The following is a 19,358-nucleotide window of genomic DNA, read 5'->3' on the forward strand; positions in this document are numbered from 1 at the left end:
TCTTACCCAAGTACTTAACATTCGTAATCTTTATAATTCGACACAAAGTGTACATGTTCGTTTTTGGAATGATAATCAATTTAGTTTTAAAAACACACACAGGCGTTAAATTTTCGAATGATTTTCACGTGAAACTCATGTGAAAATTTGCACGTGAAATTCACTTTTTTGCTCCGGTTTAAGTGAAATTTACGGGAAGAAATATTTTGGTTACCAATCAAAAAAGAACTGTTTTCTTTTGGCATTATGTTGGTCACGGCTTTATAATGCAATTGGCCTACTTACAAAAATGGCAATTCACAACAAACTTAAAATTCAAATCAAAGTTCATCAAGTGCAACATTTAAGACACAGTACACAGATATAGCGATAAACAATTGGAAATAAAAATCTATAACATGTGAAACAATTAGAATTCCTTTTAAAATCAGTATTTGGAAGTATGAAAGTCTAAACTTTTGTCAAACTGAAATGATATATATGATTAAGTGGGGATGTATACGTACACTTTGTTAATTTTGTTGTTTAATGTCATTATATTGTGGCCAATCTATTCCAGGATTCATTGCGGTCTCCACACAGGGGGCCTCAATGAACTGTAGGAGATGTTGCACTATAGTTGATATCTTTGAGGACCAGGATGTAAAGTTTCTGTGGCGTCACGCCATTATTTGTAAATCCCACAATAAACTAATTGGTTATTCTACATACTCTTCTATAAAACACATATTTATGACTCATGTAAAGATCGTATGACAATCTTTAAGAATGTAAAGAAAAAATATTACATATTATATATTAGTATTTATATAAAAAATAACTTTCAAGAGTCATATCGAAATTGCATCTTTATTTTTGCAATTTAAATATTCGATTTATCGATAAAATTGCAGTCTCGTTGGAAATTTCACTTTTTTTATCCAATCACTTCGGGAAAGCCGCCTTCCTCTAGCCTAGAACAAAAATGATATTGAGTTTAGCGCGTTGTTTGTTGAAAAATGAATTGTTTCTTTGACGGAGGTCTACGCTAATAAATTCTTATTTAAAGAATTATATAAAGGCTCATGACATCCGTTTGTTGGTTATATATTGGTTATATATATTTATTGTCCACTGTAAGAACATTTTTTCCCGTTCTGGAAGGCCGGTCATCATGTTTGTAATTTACATTGATATAAAATCATAAAATTAACTGTTGAATGTTTTCGGTCTCGGATGATATGAATTCCTTTAATTGATAAATCAACGTATCAACCTGAAAAATATTTGTATAATATGCGAGGTCATCGCGGATGTGTTATACTTCGACCAACTAATCTTGGATGGGTCGATTACCGGCCTCTGGTAACTCAATTGGTAGAGCACCCCAGCTAATGTTCGGACGGTCCTTGGTTCGAAACCCGGTCTGGTCGTACATTTTTTCGATCTTCTGCATTTGGTGCATGTGACCAAAAACTGATTTAAGCATAAGTTGGATACCCAAACCTGGATCATGTACTTAGCCATCGAGGCGAAGACTAAAAAAGGGAGGAAGAGTGTAACGGTTCAGGATCAGGCCGGTCGCCGGCGAACAATATGCTCAATTGTTTGAAGACTCTTGCTAGTGTACAGAGGGTCCAGGTTCCGAATCTCGGTCTGACCATGCATATTTGCCTACTAAACTCATATATCTAAAACTGCAAACATATGATAGAATGTCTGGAATGAAAAGTTCCATGCTTACATAAAAAAATTGAGACAGGCCACGCAACGAAATGTTCATGTGACGATGGAATAGGACGGGGTATGGCGGACATTGGTATCAGTCATTATATGGGGCGCCATCTTAATTTTCAAGATTCGGGTTGATTTGATTGAATATATTTGCATATTTGCAATTACCTTTTCATAAATGCTCCCCAATATAAAATTTTAATGATTTTCTTTGACTATTTGTTCAAAAATATGTTTAAATTCACTACTCAGTTATCTTGCAAATAGCGAAATGAATACCTCATTTTGCACATAAAATGTCGTAGTGAATGGCAGGGCACATCAATCCATTGATAATTTACTCCGGAAGCCAGACATATGCAGTTTTCTCCGCCTCCAGCATTCTGTGGTTCTGAGGGTGCCCAGTCTAAGTACTCAACTGGGCTGTCCGAGTTTGGCCATACCCACTGGCCCTCGACTTCAACGTCAGTTGCACTGATATAGTAACAGCCTATAGTAAGAAACATAATATACTCCACAGTTCATACATTCCTGTTACTGAATATAATGAATTTCTATGTGTATAATTGCAGCGGATGGTAACATTGGAGTCAAGCAAGATTTCATTGGTGAACACGGTAAAATAATATTACCGCTAAAAGATGTAACTATGCAGTATCCTGGATACTGATAGTGGTGCATTTTTTTCTTATTCATTTTTTTTAAATATTTGTTCAATACATACATAAATGATATATAAATACATACTTTGTACCATCATCATATTTTCATTAATTCGTCATTAATAATTTCCCTCAAAGATTGATCGCCAATTTAACGTATTGTGTTATGGTTGGAATATGTGAATATATAAGCAATTTTTGTTGTTGTAGAATGCAACATTCTTATCAATATTACAAAATAATCTTCATACTTGTTCACTAGAGTGCTCAATAAAAGCTTTATAGAAATTAATCTACAAACCAGGTGCATGTGTGCGCCGTAATTCATTTGTTATGAATTCATTTTCCTTCACATCTAAGATGTCCGCCAAATAGCCGTGGAGTACATTACAATGGGTCTGTAATATTACAGATTATACTGGATCTATTGAACATAACCTTTACCCTTTACAAATAGAAATGGTTCTCTTTAAACTATTCATACAACTTTGAAATGCTTCTGTTACATTATCTGACAGATTAATGTTGCTTTATATAAAGTCATATATAAGGTCAAGCAATACTGTTCCATTTTCTTTATCTGAGGTCATTGTTAGTGACAAGTGCATTTTGACATCGTGGAATACGCCAAAACTTCTTTGGAAACAGACGAAGTTACTTTGATAACTGTTTTGATTACAAAAACTATAAACATAATGTTAATAAAAATCAAGAGCATATAACAATATGTTAATAAAGAAAAAATGAAGCGACGGAGTTTAAAAGTGCGGGTGACAAACATGTGGAATACGCACTGTTGCCTCTATCCAGGTATCATTCTCGCCGGTGACAAACAAGTAACACGCACCCTCATAGTTTGTCCAGCCGCTCCTACAATGGCTGGCTCTGGACGTCTTCGACAGTAAACCACCTCAGTAGGAGAGGACACAAGAAGCAAATCAGAAAAAGTGTATATTCTCATCCATAACAGGAGTATGTATATAATAAGTATAGTAAATCCAACGGAATAAATACCTGTATTTCACCAGAGATACATAACATTTATTTAAATGGTAAAATAAAAACAAGATAAATTATGAAATTATTAATCGATATACCTTCGATCACTGTTAGAGTAAATATTCCGAAAACAAGAAACAGAAGCGCCATTTTCGACAACACAGAAGGAAATACGTTTATCGTCCAAGTTAAATATATACATATCAATGACCTTTCACTCCTCTGATAAGGATCTCTATTTTGTTTTAAGGCTGTGGCTGCAATTTTTAAATAAATGTCAATTTCTCCCAGAATTCATTGCGGTGCCGACATTCAGGCACATTTAGGAAATATTGTACTGTGGTCTGTACATTTGAGGACCTAAGTTTCTTTGGCGTCACGCCATCATTTCTAAATTCCACAATAAACTCATTGGTTATTTTATACTTCTTCGTATTAATTTTCGCCATATGCGGTTGTGCTGGGTTTTTTGCTTTTGAAATGTGAAAAGCTGGAAACTAGGGGTGGGTGTTTGTTAGTAATATAATAGTATTGTAGCTAATATATAGATATAGAGTAATAGTAAATTCAGAATGATACACTCAGTATCCTTGAAGATGTGTATACTTATATATATGTATAATGTATTTTGTCTAGTTGAGTAAGTAAAATTAGTTGTAAGTTAACTATACTCGACAGACTGAATGTAAGTATTGTCTGCAATAGATTGACAAAACAAGTTACTGTCCTTACAAAAAAAAGACCACAATACCTTGACGGGCTACATTGAGTGTGAATAATGCAAAGTGTGTTTTATGGATCATAAATTAAAAAAGATAGAGACTATTATCATTCATGATTGATAAAATATGGTGAATTAATGAGATGTCGAAACAATAATATAATATGAAATAATGTATATCTATATTATATATGAAATACAAACATGAACCATCATTATTACAATGTTGTGAACTTGTAACTTAGCGATAATATTTAGCAATTTTTACATTAAATGAAGGTCATTCATTAGAACAAACTTGGTAGCCCCACATCTTACAATTCTACAGACTCAATATAAAGTGTTTAGACCTCTTAGTTATTGACAATAAGTTGTTTTAACAATTCAGCCGATTTGGCCCCTTTGACACTAAATGAAGGTCAAGGTCTATATTTGAAAAAAAATGGTACCCTTTATTCTACCATGTGACAGGCTCAATACTTGAATGAAGGCGAGGATCATTCATTTGCAAAAATGTGTAGTCCTTCATCCTATTATGCTATAGGCCAAATATCAAGTCTCTAGACCTCTTAGTTATATTGGCAATCAGTTATTTAAACATTTCAGCCTGAGTTGGCTCCCGTGTGACTTGAATGAAAGTCAAGATCATCCCTTTGAACAAACGTAGTAGCCTTCATCCCACCATGCTACATGGCCAATAGGCATATTAGTTATTACCAAGAAGTCGGTTAAAGGTTTTAGCCTATTTTGCCCTTGTGACCTCTTATGAAGGTCAAGGTCAATCATTTGAACAAACTTGGTAGAGCTTTATCTCATCATGGTTCAAGCGCATGAATGATGGCTGCATGTTGATGTAAAAAGATCTGCTAGAGACTCTAACTAGGACTGTATTATGTTCTGCATGAACTCGTTTTAAGCACATATAGTAAAGTTCAGATTTTGAGTAAGAATTATGCCAGTTAATATTGTGACAAAGTCTCTAAAAAACTAACTTTTAATATAGTTAGTGTACATAAGTTATGTAGCTGGTATAACACAAAAGGCAAGTTATGCTATCGAATTGATAGCCTATTAATACATACTAACTTTTCCTCATGTTTGTAGTTGATATAGTAATAAACCAATATTGTTTATGTACAATTGTACACAAGTAGTATAACTGATGCCCTTATTTTATCAGATGTTTGCGCCTTACAGATTAGGTTCACTTGTGGTTTTTTCTGAGGATAGTAATATCAAACTTCAGTTGAGGTGCGCAAACCTTACACACCTCTCGCACCTCTGACATATGCTGTACCGACAGGCCTTGATAGCCACTGTGGTGACAGGTTACAAATTTTAACGTAACATTCACTACCACTCACTCAAGCATGGTATTTAATTCCCCATGGCCTTCCGCTCATTTACACATGAGTTGTTTAATAACGCTTGAGCAACCACGCGAAGATATGTAGAATGGACGTCTTATATAAGAAAATGGATCGCCCGGACAATGTATTGTATCAAAATGACATAATATTACCAAACTTCCTTATCCTTAACCACTACAACAATGCATGCTGCAAGTGTATAGATGGATACCAATATGAAGTTCGTATTGTGTAATGTGAAAGCATTCACGTCTTTACTGTACGTTATATCTACAATATGAATTGCCTTAGAGTGTTACCAGCATTCTATCTTAATTCATGAAAAACCAAATGCAACTCTTCTTGACCTCCTTGGCAATGCTTGAGGATCAAATTGTGCATATGTGCATAATGGCAAGTTTGGAAGTGAAGAATCTACTTTTGACTTAAATAAAGATTATATGACAATCTTGAATAATGTGAAGCAAATATTAAATACATATACTAATTAATGTAAAAAGCATAATTCATATCGAAATTACATCTTTATTTTTGCATCTTTATTTTTGCAGTTTAAATATTTGATTTATTGAAAAAATTGCAGTTCCGTTTGAAATTTCACTTTTCACCCAACCACTGAGGAAAACCCGCCATCCTCTATCCTAGAAGAACAAAAAGATATGGATTAAGCGCCTTGTTGTGGAGAATGCGTGTTTGAGGAAAAGATTATAAGAATCTTTCATGTGTGGATATGAAGGATAGGGATATTCTACTCGAGGGTCACAAAATGTAGTAAAACCGAGGTTTGCCGAGGGTTTTGCAATATTTTGTGATCCCGAGGATAAAATATCCCTATCCTTCATATCGACTTATGAAAGAGTATTTTTCTTTCATACTCAACGTTTTATTGCAAATTTACAACTATAATATCCCGCCATTTTGAAATGAATTCGAAGAAATCCACGGCTGAAAGTCAATTTTTCATAAATGAAAAAATTCGTGATATTTTCAACGAAAATTCTGTTGTTTGCATCTTTTATAGTACATGTAAAACAAGTCAAGTTTGTGCAAAAAATGTTAAAATTTTACCGAGGAAATAGAAATTATCTTGATGCCGTGACGTCACGAGGCTTTATTGCATGGGAAGCCATGCTATACAGCCTCAGGCGGCTATGAGTGTATTTCCCTAGACCAGCCAGTATTACACCCGTAGGTATGAAAGAAAATTGCTTCTTCCCTATACTAATTAAAATATTTGAAATGGATTGAAGTATTAGATTTATATTTGTATATCTGGTTTATCGATAGGACTATTCCATCTTCTGCTATTGTTTAGTCGGTTGTTCACGACAACACACTGGAAGCCAATCTGTCGACTGATATTTATCTCTACGCAGACGTATAACTTTTATTCCTTTTCCCATTTTTCTTTTTTAAACGATAATGACTTCTTTAAATGTAAGTATTCTGGCATATCTAGTATGCTGCGCTAACGCGCACCACTAGATATGCGGGAATACCCAATGAATGATACACACAAATGCATGTCAAAAATATGACAACCAATGCGTAGTAGGTGTTAATTAGATGTGCCTGTTGAATCATATTATATAGAAATAGAGTTGATTGCATGATTGATATGGTCTTTCTTACGTTACGTTCCCATAAATTATCTCCAAAATAAAACTTATATATAATTTAATTTACAATTTTGTTCATGAACCCGGAATATTTTACATTATCTGTTGACTAAGGAAAGATTTCAGATTTTTAAATCAGGAATTTTGTACCTCGTTTTGCATAACACATGTCGGTGTGAATGACAGGGCACATCAATCCATTGGAAATTTTTTCTGGAATCCATACAAACGCAGTCTTCTCCACCACCTGCATTCTGTGGTTCTGAATATCCCCAGTCGAAGAAATGAGCTGGTGTGTCTGAGTTTTGCCAAAGCCAATGCCCCTCGAATTCAACGTCAGTAGCACCGATGTAGAAGCATCCTATAAAAAGAAACAATATGATTTTATTTCACAGTTAATAGATTCCTGTTGTTGAAGATGATAATATATCCCTACGTTTCTTGCAATTATTATCAAACAAAATATCATTCAAGCAATTGTACCATTGGAAACAATCTCGCTGAGCAGGTGACTCCATATCGTCAATATCACATTTCGGTAAAGGAAATTTGCGACTCTTTTCAGATTTGTTTAGATTTGTCCATACCATTGTAATTTCAATTGTAGTCACGACCCTTTGTTTTATTGGCGAAAATGGTAAAATAAAATTATCGACTGTTGAATGCATACAGTATTATAGATACTGATAGGGCAATTTTAGTAGATGTATTGAATAACATTCTTTAATACTATTACCAAATTATTTTCATCAATGCTGAGAAGAAACCTCATATGATATACAAACCTGATGCATGTGTGCGCCGTAATTCATTTTTTAGAAATTCATTTTCATTCCTATCTAAGATGTCCGCCAAATAGCCATGGAGTATATTACAACGAGACTGAAAAATATACCAAATAATTTAGTAATCAATATGCAGTAGATCTATTGAAAATAATCTTTGTAACACAAAACTGATCCTCTTTAAACTATTAACATAACTTTGAAATTCTACTTTTTTATTTTCTGACAGATTGAGTTTGCGTTGTATAAAGTCATAGAAACCAACAAGCAACACTAATACTGATTTAATCATTTTCTCTATTTGAAGTCAAAACATTATCTTGGATTACGGCGACAAGTTCATTTTGACCTACTCCAGTAGCAACAAACTACCGTTTGGACTTCAGAAACTTTAAACGTACTGTCAATGAAGATGTAATTAGCAATCTATTAACGAAGCAAAATTGAAAAAAATAGGATGACGGAAAACAACATGAATGCCAGAGGTAAACTATAAAAGCATTTTTAAGAAATAGGAAAGTATTTTCACTAGGATAGTATTTACCGTTTTTTTAATTAACACACATACTTGAATTTCTGTTATACATCGTTGCTCCTGCTTTAAATGTTTGAAATTCTTTCTCAGTTTAAAAGAAAAAGTCTGTGTGCCAAAATATGTGGAATACTTACGCTTGCCTCTAACCACGTGTCCTTTTCGCTGTAGATAAATAAGTAACACGCGCCCTCATAGCTTATCCAGCCGTTCCTACATTGGCTGGTCCTGGATGTTTTCGCCAGTAAACCACCTAAACAGGAATACGGAAAAGATTTTAAGAAAACAACCAAGGTCCACTTTCACTAACATTCCTTTAGTTTAAGGAATTCCTTTACTTAGAAATTTTCCATAGGAAGCATTATATTTTTAGAGAAGTCTCCTTAACCGAAGATTTGTTCCATTAAAGGGTTTGTGACACAACTTGCTATTTTAATACTTTCTTCTAGCTTGACCCTATCAATGTTGGCTGACACAGGTTACCCGACGCTCCGCTAAGCCATTTATCTACATTTAGAAGAGGGCAAATGCAGCTGCCTGATTTTACTTAACTTATGAGCTAGAATATACAAGTATATTAAGCGCGTCATTTGGTTCACAGTGAATGCTCTGTGCTATACATTCATAGAGAAAAGCTTCAAACTGTCCGACACGGTTTTTTTATATACATATTTTTACCACGGGATGAAAAGAAGTTGACTCTCATGTATCGTGACTTTGTTGCTAACTTAGTGCTCAACTAATTGTAACCAGTGCAATATCAAAAATACCATGGATTTAAAATTCCCCGAAGAAGGAGTTTATACAGATTGTTGTTATCAGATGAAATTGTTTCATTTCTAACTCCTAATGACCCAAACAATAACAAATGGTAGGATTTAAAGGTTTTTTTCAAATATTTAGAATGTTTCTAGAATATATATATATAAAATATCATATTTTCTTAGTACAAAATATTGGACATTTTTTATGATGGTCAATACATTTATTATATAGAGGTTACACATCGAGTGCTTGTTGGATATGGAGTTTATTCCATCGAGTGATGACGTGGCACTGCGAAATAAATACGGTTCATTGAAAGTTCACTGTTCAGCCAATCAGAATGCGTTATTACAGCGTGCGGTAGAAATAAATTGTTAATCAAAAGCTGCATTGTTTATTTGATATCATGAGAGATGTATAACACCGCATATTATGGTAAAAACAATAGTATAAAGTGTTTTCAGAGTCTTTACAAATCCTTTTCAAATGAGACAATACGTTTGATTTTTTTTCTCTTCTTACGTGGGGGTTGAAAATAAGAAAATGTTTAGTTAGAAAAGAAAATTATTCTAAATACACATATATGAGTGAAAAAGAATCTAGATCAAATGTTAATTAATTTTATGAAAAAAAATAAACATAGCATGACGATAAGTATCCTTTGTCTTTTTGTAATATAATGTAATCCAACACGAATGAAAAAAATCAGTTGAAACAAAGATTGTAAATGAAACGTATATAATACATTATGAGGATCCATCAAAGTATGTTTACACATAAAACCTAAGATCAAACTGCACAAACACTGACCAAATATACCTCATTATACTCATCAACATCAATGATAAAGTTTACTTTGGTAACTGTAATGTTTCTAATATCAGTTTTAATGTAATACGTGTTAGGGGTTGTAATGCATATTATAGGTATACTAGTAATACTGATTGTCATTTCATCTTTTGATTTTCACGGTAAAGAAATTTATGGATATGAGTAATGAACAATTCTGCTGAAATAAATGAATAAATAAGTATGAATTAAAATAAAAATACCATATATAACTATTTAGTTTTCTCTCCATGAATGTGATCACATGTGTGTTTTCAAAAGTTTTCATGCGACATTTTTAGAGCAGTCCTAGCATAAGTTTTGCTGTACGTGTATAGTCTGCTTCGTTATCGCAATTTTTTGTACATACTTTGCGCATGCGCAATGCGGGAAGATTAAAAACATTCGATCGCAGGAAATCTCTTCTGTCTAATGGACATATCTGCTATCGACTGAAAAATCGACCAATTTATCGGCTACATGTTCCTGATTACTGTGTTGATAAACGTTGAAACGTATGCAGAAGTTTTGCGAAGAGTTCCTAAGTGTAAATAATCATATATTGTACAGATTTTGCAGCTATAAAGAAGAGTTTTAATAACATTCTATGGTTTTATACTTGCTTCTACCATTATTTTAATTTCATTTGTCATGATATTACTACTAGTAATATTACTACTAGTACTAGTCCGCTAAACCTGCCTATATTATTAGGTTCTTTAAAAAATGCCTAAAATAAAGACTCTATACAAAATGTATTAGAAAAAAATGGAGAAAAACTAATAATATAGGCAGGTTTAACGGATTAATTAGGTACATGTATATCTTTTATCATTATATCAATATTTGACATTCTCCATATATCCTTAGATATAATTTCTATTCGTCTAATGGACATTCCTTATATATGCTTGGTTATAATATTTCGAAGAAAATGTTGTAGTTTTGAAAACTGTCTAATTTCAGGTATAGGAACGTTTGTAGGAAGTCAAAAACCCGAAGAAATCTATGTAAGTGTAATGATTTAGTACCTCTAATGTTAAAGAATGTTTGTGAAATTAGGCTCTCACATGGTTGTACACTAGTACATTCTCATCCATATTATTATTCGAACAAAACACTATCAAACAAACAATTTACAATACAGCTGGAGAACTAAATATTTCACCACTGGTACACGGCATCTATCAAAATCAAAGAAATCAAGATGAATTATTATAAGATGATGATATACCTGTTAGAGTTAATATTCCGAAAAGAAGAGACAGAAGCGCCATTTTCGACAACGTCGAAGGAAATACGTTTATCGACCGACTTGAAACATATATATGTATATGATTGACCTTTGACTTCTCTGCAATGGATCGCTCTTCTGTTTAAAAACTGTGTCCACAATTTGTAAAAAAAAATGTCAATAACTCATCAATTCTAACTGGATTATCAAAATTCTTCAACTCAGGTAACTTTTATCTTAATATGGATATATTTCATGCTGTTTGTTTCTTCGTATGGTATCACAAAGTCATCAATATTGAGGATTATTTTGTGGGGCGGATTGGCAGTGCGTGCCTAGGATGTACAGAAGTTAAAGTAAAATGTAGGTGAAGGTTATTGTTTTTGTTAGCTTTTTAATTTTAAGATAAAATATGATATGGAGTTCAGGGAGTGAGGTTTAGGTCTTCCAGGCCTACTTTTAGGATATGTGACTCGAGGTGTAGTGTCTTGTGCTGTTGCTACCGGAAGGATTGTTCTATTGCTTCAATATGTGAAGGGAAAATGAATGTTTGAATATGTTCTTGGTGGCAGCTATGTGTAAATTGATGTGGTTGTCTAGTCCTGCAGTCTGTAAGCTGTAACATGCTTTTAGTAAGGCCATGTCAAAGTCCATGATGATGATGTCTGTTTTTGCAGAAGTGTCTATTATGAGATGGCCATCTTTACGTAGGACTGTAATATCCGTATTCTCATTATGTGGCTAAAATGTGCTAGAATTGTATCCTTTGTGGATTGTTTTTAGTGTCTTATAGGATTGTGTTAATTGGTAGATTGAGCTGTATTTAGCATGAAGTCTTTTGGAATTGTTGATGAGTTTGCGTAGCTAATCTGTTACCCAAGGAATTTTATGTTTGCATGTCAAGTGTTTCTGTAGTATGCTCTTTTCCAATGTTGTATGTAGTATATATTTTAATTCATCGATATGGGCTTTGTCAATGTTTGGTGCTGTTTCTTTTTTTATTTATGATTGAGGGTCTATTTGAGAATGTGAAATCAGGTATATGTACACTTTTAGTGGGCTTATTTGTGTCTTGGGTAAAAGAACTCTCATGTCTAGTATGTCTTGGTGTTGTGCTTGTGATTGTTTAGCATAATGTTAAACAGCAAGTTGATATGGAAAGTATAAAGGAAATGCGACTTCTAGCTAAGGGGCCACAAAATCATATTAAACATTAAGCCTTGAAATATGCTATCCTAATGGTTGGTTCCTTCAAACCCACAAACCATGGTTAAATAACAGGAACAATAACATTTATCAAATAGAAGACAAACACAAAATTGATATTTACCACGACTAAATTTTAATTGAAAATATTCAATCAATATTCAATCAATAACAAAACCTACATTTGAATACTTAGCCTTAAATGGTATATTAAACTATATCTGAATACTTTTAACCTACTAAAAAATGGCAGAAGTTGGCCAAGGCTTCAACATGAGAATTAAAAACAGCTAATATTAAAATGGAAACTGGGAACAGGAAATTCCATTAAATAGAAGCTGATGTATATGATAGACTTAGAAATTATATATCGGCATTTTCTGTTGCTCCAAGTGAAACACCGCCTTACACGGAACAATTAATTCCACGACAAAGTTCAGATAATCATTGCTACCGCAATCTGTGACAAACCAATCGCTGATGCCCTGGAATAATTATCACTGCACTTTGGGTCATGCTGAAGCCTCGACGACGAATCTTAACACAGGAAGTGATGAGCTGAAAAATACAAATTAAAAAACCGACAGCAGAAATGCAAGATAACAATCAGCACTCTAGCACTAGATAAACGGGTGGGAAGGGTGGGTTTTTCTCCAAACAATCTATGGGATCAAATATTGTGCGCCTTCCCTGTACGTAAAATGGATTAAAAAGGATTTATCTACCTCCCAATTGGAGAGTTCACAGTTATAGAAGGACAGGGGGCATAACTCTAATGTCTTCATCCGATAAATTGAACTAATTGAGATACCATTAGTTCTTATTATCAAATAGAAGACAAACACAAAATTGATATTTACCACGACTAAATTTTAATTGAAAATATTCAATCAATATTCAATCAATAACAAAACCTACATTTGAATACTTAGCCTTAAATGGTATATTAAACTATATCTGAATACTTTTAACCTACTAAAAAATGGCAGAAGTTGGCCAAGGCTTCAACATGAGAATTAAAAACAGCTAATATTAAAATGGAAACTGGGAACAGAAAATTCCATTAAATAGAAGCTGATGTATATGATAGACTTAGAAATTATATATCGGCATTTTCTGTTGCTCCAAGTGAAACACCGCCAAATGACAACATTAGATGTTGTCACCGCCAACAGAAATGCGTTACAGTCAGGACAATTCCAAGTAAAATGGTCAAAATATAAATAAATTTGCTGCAAGGGCAAAGCCATATCAAAAATTGGTTCAATAAGAAATGTTAAAATAACAAGATGCACCATACAAATAAGTGCCAAAATAACAAATATGAGGAAGAGCAGATGTCAAAATGAGCCAATTGCTCTGCTGGAAGCGTAACCAAACAAATGTACGCACAAAAGTTATGCAAATCGCATAAAAGAGGACACCGACCCAACCAAAATTTGGGCGTATTAGGGCGACCACAAATAAAACCAGCAATATCAAACTCTTCCTCCAAAATACACAAAAATGCAGCATAGCACAAACAAAATCAATCAATAAATTTTGTTAACAAATATTCATTTTTTTTTTTTTTTTTTTTTTTTTTTTTGTCCTGACTGCAAGCACAAACTTAACTTAACCAAACAATTAACCATTGTATTTGCTTAAAACTAAAGCAACCAAGCCCAAGGGCCTAATTCCGCCAAAAGGGGGAGAAACTCTTTCTGCGCTAGTTAAAAATGCCTGCAATGCTTGCTGCAAACGATACAAAAAACAGATTACTGCCTAGCTGACTCAAATGAACACCATCCGAAAACATAGCTTGGTTCTTATCAGTTATTTCTGGATATCTAATATAACAACCACCTCGCCTAACAATGTAAGATCCAATCTGGCTATTGATTCTCACCGGAATCAGTTTAACGGTAGAGTGACTTTGCTCACCCCGCCAATTAACGCGAGGTAAAATGGCTGACCACACCAGTCTAGTGTTAGGGAACATATCCTGTATTTCGTCAATAACCTTGATCATCCTATGCCTTAACTCACATGAATTAACTTGTGCTACATCATTCCCCCCACAATGTATCACTAATAGGGCTGGTGGCTCAACAAACAATTGGTTAAAATAACAAGATGCACCATACAAATAAGTGCCAAAATAACAAATATGAGGAAGAGCAGATGTCAAAATGAGCCAATTGATAACTGCATAATGGTAAAAACAAAATTATATAAAGTGTTTTCAGAGTCTTTACAAATCCTTTTTAAATGAGACAATACGTTTGATTTTTTTTCTCTTCTTACGTGGGGGTTGAAAATAAGAAAATTAGGGCGACCACAAATAAAACCAGCAATATCAAACTCTTCCTCCAAAATACACAAAAATGCAGCATAGCACAAACAAAATCAATCAATAAATTTTGTTAACAAATATTCATTTTTTTTTTTTTTTTTTTTTTTTTTTTTTTTTTGTCCTGACTGCAAGCACAAACTTAACTTAACCAAACAATTAACCATTGTATTTGCTTAAAACTAAAGCAACCAAGCCCAAGGGCCTAATTCGCCAAAAGGGGGAGAAACTCTTTTCTGCGCTAGTTAAAAATGCCTGCAATGCTTGCTGCAAACGATACAAAAACAGATTACTGCCTAGCTGACTCAAATGAACACCATCCGAAAACATAGCTTGGTTCTTATCAGTTATTTCTGGATATCTAATATAACAACCACCTCGCCTAACAATGTAAGATCCAATCTGGCTATTGATTCTCACCGGAATCTGTTTAACGGTAGAATGACTTTGCTCACCCCGCCAATTAATGCGATTTAAAATGGCTGACCACACAGTCTAGTGTTATGGAACATATCCTGTATTTCGTCAATAACCTTGATCATCCTATGCCTTAACTCACATGAATTAACTTGTGCTACATCATTTCCCCAACAATGTATCACTAAAAGGGCTGGTGGCTCAACAATTGGTAACAGAAGTTTCAAATGAGCAACTAAATCTCTCTAACGTAATCCCCCCCTTTTGCATGTCATACAATACTAAAATTGAAACGTCCCATATCCAAGTTGGAGGTTTCTCTGGATGCCCTGGCCTGACAAAATGCTCGCCTGATGATGGAAGACCCAACTATCCATATGGTAGAACTGGCATCTGCAACTTAAGCTTAAGGTAAGCCATGCGTGCAAAAACCATACTTAAAGAAGCTCGTTAGTAGGAATTCGAATATAATTCTTAAAGGCCCTAGATTCCCAGCGACCCAATTCTTTAATTTTCTCCTCAGAGAAACCTTGCATGGCGGCAAAAGTTGCCGCACCTACTCTAAACGAATGAGACTTGTAACGTTCTGACCTTACCCCCACCCCCACAGCATTCAAAGACTTTCGTAAAACAGAAGAAAATTGAAATCTAGTAACAGGGGAACTATTTACATGGCAGAAAAACACACCAGGGAGCTGCTTACGTAAAGACAGATATTGTTTCACTAAATACACTGGGCATGTAAGCGACTCATTACTAGTCAAAGAGATAACAACACCCTTTCCCATTTGATCGGTTTTAGAATGAGGGAGCTTTATTTGCACCATATCCTGACTATCACAAACTGAGACATTATGAGCCAACAAAGCATGACCAAAATCAGACTTATTGGCCACCACCAACTCACCAACACGTAGAAAGCCGTAGTATGCCACTGAAAAAAGAGCTGCAAATAATGCTGACTCATAAGATGAACTACAAACCAACGGTAATGTCTGTATTATCTTAACTAACAACTCTGGTGAGATAGGAAGACGGCTATCAACTCTATCATTTAGTCTTGACAAACCACTTATCATTTTCTTAACGATAAAAAACTGGGTAACATCAGCAAAACCATTAAGCTTACACTTAAAACTAATGCCAGACAAATAGGATTTTACTGTTGAAGGCGCCATTTCTTGGGTAGACAAATAAGCTACAAATTCTACAACACTACGCAGGGTGGGCGGCCAGTCACTACCAGCATTACAAGACCTTCGAAAGTCTTCAAAACGGTCCAGTCCTGTATCATAGACCCTCTTCGTGGCCACTGAAACCGATGCATTCAAAAGTCTGCTAACTTCAGCCTGGACACTAACTGAACAAAAGCCTCTGGGATCACTGATGGTTCCAACGCTGCTTGAGGGGCCAACATACGGAAACGCACCCACTGCTGTCGAGAGATAGCATCGGCAATACCATTATCAAGACCATCAATATGGACCGCTTTACACTGAATGTTGAGAAGCATACAGCGTAGCACGAATGGCCTAATTAACTCCATAACCCTACTAGATCTAGACGTCTTCTTACTTAGAATAGCAACCAAGGCCTCGTTATCTGTATGCAGCAAAATTTTTTTTATTCCTCAAATCAGAACCCCAAATAAACAAAGCCATGACAATTGGAATAAGCTCCAGGAATGTAATATCACGAATAACCTCACAATTAGCCCATTCACTGGGCCAGGAGAAAAATGCCCACATCCCTTGAAAGAAGGCACCCCCACCTTTGGAACAATCGCCACCAGCACTGTCAGTGAAAAGCTGTAACTCACAGTTGTTGATCCAGAACCTCTCTGGAAAACTACAATAACCATTGAACTGATCTAAAAAATGTAACCACATTTGGATATCTTGTTTCATACCACTGGAGACCCTAACAAAGTGATGACACTTGCGAATACCCGACATTGCGTCATAAAAACGCCGAATAAAAGCACGAGCCGACGGGATTGCCCTAACACAAAAATTCAAAACCCCTGTTAATGACTGAAGTTTGCGAAGCGTAACTTTGCTCTTCGAATATACCTCAAGTAATAATTCTCTCAATGAACTCAACTTCTCTTGCGGAATGCGAATTTGCATTAGAATGGAATCTATTTCCAAACCTAGGAAAACTAAAACTGGTGTTGGAAGTACAGTCTTATCTTCTGCAATAGGCACGCCTAACTCTTTACACAATTGTTCAAAGTTGTACATAAGATTGGCACAAACTGAAGTATTTTCCCTACCAGCAAAGAAAAAATCATCTAAGTAATGATCCAGCCCAGCTTCATGCACACCCTGAGTTCTATCCCTGACTAACCATTCTATGATGGAGGAGAACTTCTCAAACAAAGAGCAAGATATAGCACAACCCATTGGTAAACATTTGTCAACAAAATACTGCTCACCTAATTTAAACCCCAATAACTCAAAATCCAAAGGGTCAATAGGTAAAAGTCTGAAAGCTGACTTAATGTCCATCTTGCCCATCAAAGTCTTAGGACCTAGCTTATTAACAATATCAATAATATTATCAAAACTGGTATAATGAACTGTGCACAAGCTCTCATCGATAAAAAAGTTAATGCCCTTTCCTAAAGGATAGGATAAATGGTGAATAAGTCGCCAAGTCCCATCTTTCTTTGGAACTAAACCTATAGGGGAGACCCTTAAAGATGGTAAAGGGAGATAATCAAAAGGACCTGCTACCCTGCCAGCCGAAATTTCTTTCCTAATTTTTTGCAAAGCCGCCTCCTCGTTACCAAAAACAGATTTAAGATTCTTGCAAGACATATGGCCACGTGGCCCCTTGTAATGTAAAGAAAAACCTGAACGAAACCCTGAGACAACCGTGTTAACTAACTCCCTATTAGGATGTGACTCAAGATATTTTTCTAAAAGAACATTATTAATTGGCGTTTGGCCGAGAACTCTTAGATTGGAAGCTTCCGCGTGTCTGGTATTTGAGGCCTGAGTTACTGCCAAAGTTGTTGAACACCACCTGACCTAAAAGTAGAATAACACTCGAGTCAGACTGCTGCGCTTTGACACAATTTAACCTCTTGTGACCACCCCCACAAAATAAACACAGGTGACGGAAAAAACATGGGTTCCTGTTGCATGAACCATTATTAAAATCGTAGCACTTTTTGATAATTGCATTAGATTTCACGACATCTGTTTGTTTTTGACCAAACTTATTACCTACAACTACTCCCGAATTACCATACATATAAAGGAGCCACAACTCCTGGTCCACCTGATTCCATGGCAACGAATCGTGACGAGCCTTTTTAAGGCGAAACTGTTCATCATACGATTTCCATGACAGACCCCCAGTTCTCCTGGCCCCTAACCTAACTGTATGCATATACTTCAACAACCCAGAAGTATCCTCAGGATGGGCAGATGAATAGACAGAAATGAATATAGTAAAAGCATCCGTCCACATATCTATGTCATTGATTTTCACACTCTTTTGTTTTTCTTTCATTACTAACTGCCCATTAACAACAGAAAAATGTTTGTCTTCAACGATTGGGGCAGGTTTTGACAAAAGCTGCCCAAGGTCAACAAATTCCTTATTGATTATCTTTTGTCTTAGAGTGCAAGAAACTGAAACGCCCAAATCTTCACAAACACTTTGCACTTGATGTAGCATTGGGTTAAAAATGGTTCACATCTAATGCAGGAGATTGTAAAGAATTCGAAATTGTTTCTATTACCTTCAGGTTGGGGCGTAACGTGCACAGGCTCAATTGCCTGATGAACCGCTTCAACGAGCTGTGGGCAACCCTGGCTGACACCTGCTCGACAACCGCCTCCTGCTGATCCGCCGATAAAGGACCCTGTTCCCGTTACCCCCACTGGCTACTGCTGGAGCCGTCACCCTTGCAGTACTGGGGCCACTCTCACTCTGACTGGCTGCACTGGACGCCCTGGAACCACTTCTGTTCCTAGCATAGGGGCTGGTTGAAAGCCTCGAGGGTCGCTTTCCCTTACCACGCATGACTGAAACTCAAATAAGGACATATAGAACAAATCGACAAAATCCGACAAACAAACATGCCATTACATCCTTGGTAACTCGGTATTGAAAAATTTACCTATCAGCGTTAGCATATAAACGCCCGGGACAAGTTATAG

At 35.3% G+C, this 19,358-nt stretch overlaps 1 protein-coding gene across 3 annotated transcripts; it reads right to left on the reverse strand.

Annotated features, from left to right (window-relative positions):
• Positions 1-835: 835 nt before the first annotated feature.
• On the reverse strand, positions 836-11,308 carry LOC138321392 (perlucin-like protein). 3 transcript variants are annotated; one of them, XM_069265056.1, is made up of 7 exons: positions 8,539-8,654; positions 7,870-7,966; positions 7,235-7,445; positions 3,170-3,285; positions 2,677-2,773; positions 1,993-2,203; positions 836-953 (listed from the first exon to the last, which is right to left on the reverse strand). In XM_069265056.1, exons 2-7 carry the CDS (start codon positions 7,894-7,896, stop codon positions 917-919), a joined length of 699 nt encoding a protein of 232 aa, XP_069121157.1. In that variant the 5' UTR covers positions 7,897-7,966; positions 8,539-8,654; the 3' UTR covers positions 836-916. The 3 variants fall into 3 exon arrangements, with proteins under 3 accessions (XP_069121157.1, XP_069121158.1, XP_069121159.1); XM_069265057.1 differs by lacking the exons at positions 7,235-7,445; positions 7,870-7,966; positions 8,539-8,654 and adding an exon at positions 3,473-5,981; XM_069265058.1 differs by lacking the exons at positions 836-953; positions 1,993-2,203; positions 2,677-2,773; positions 3,170-3,285 and adding exons at positions 5,997-6,106; positions 11,229-11,308.
• Positions 11,309-19,358: the final 8,050 nt, after the last annotated feature.

Source organism: Argopecten irradians, chromosome 4, assembly GCF_041381155.1.
Source record: "Argopecten irradians isolate NY chromosome 4, Ai_NY, whole genome shotgun sequence".
Taxonomy (NCBI): Eukaryota; Metazoa; Mollusca; class Bivalvia; order Pectinida; family Pectinidae; genus Argopecten; species Argopecten irradians.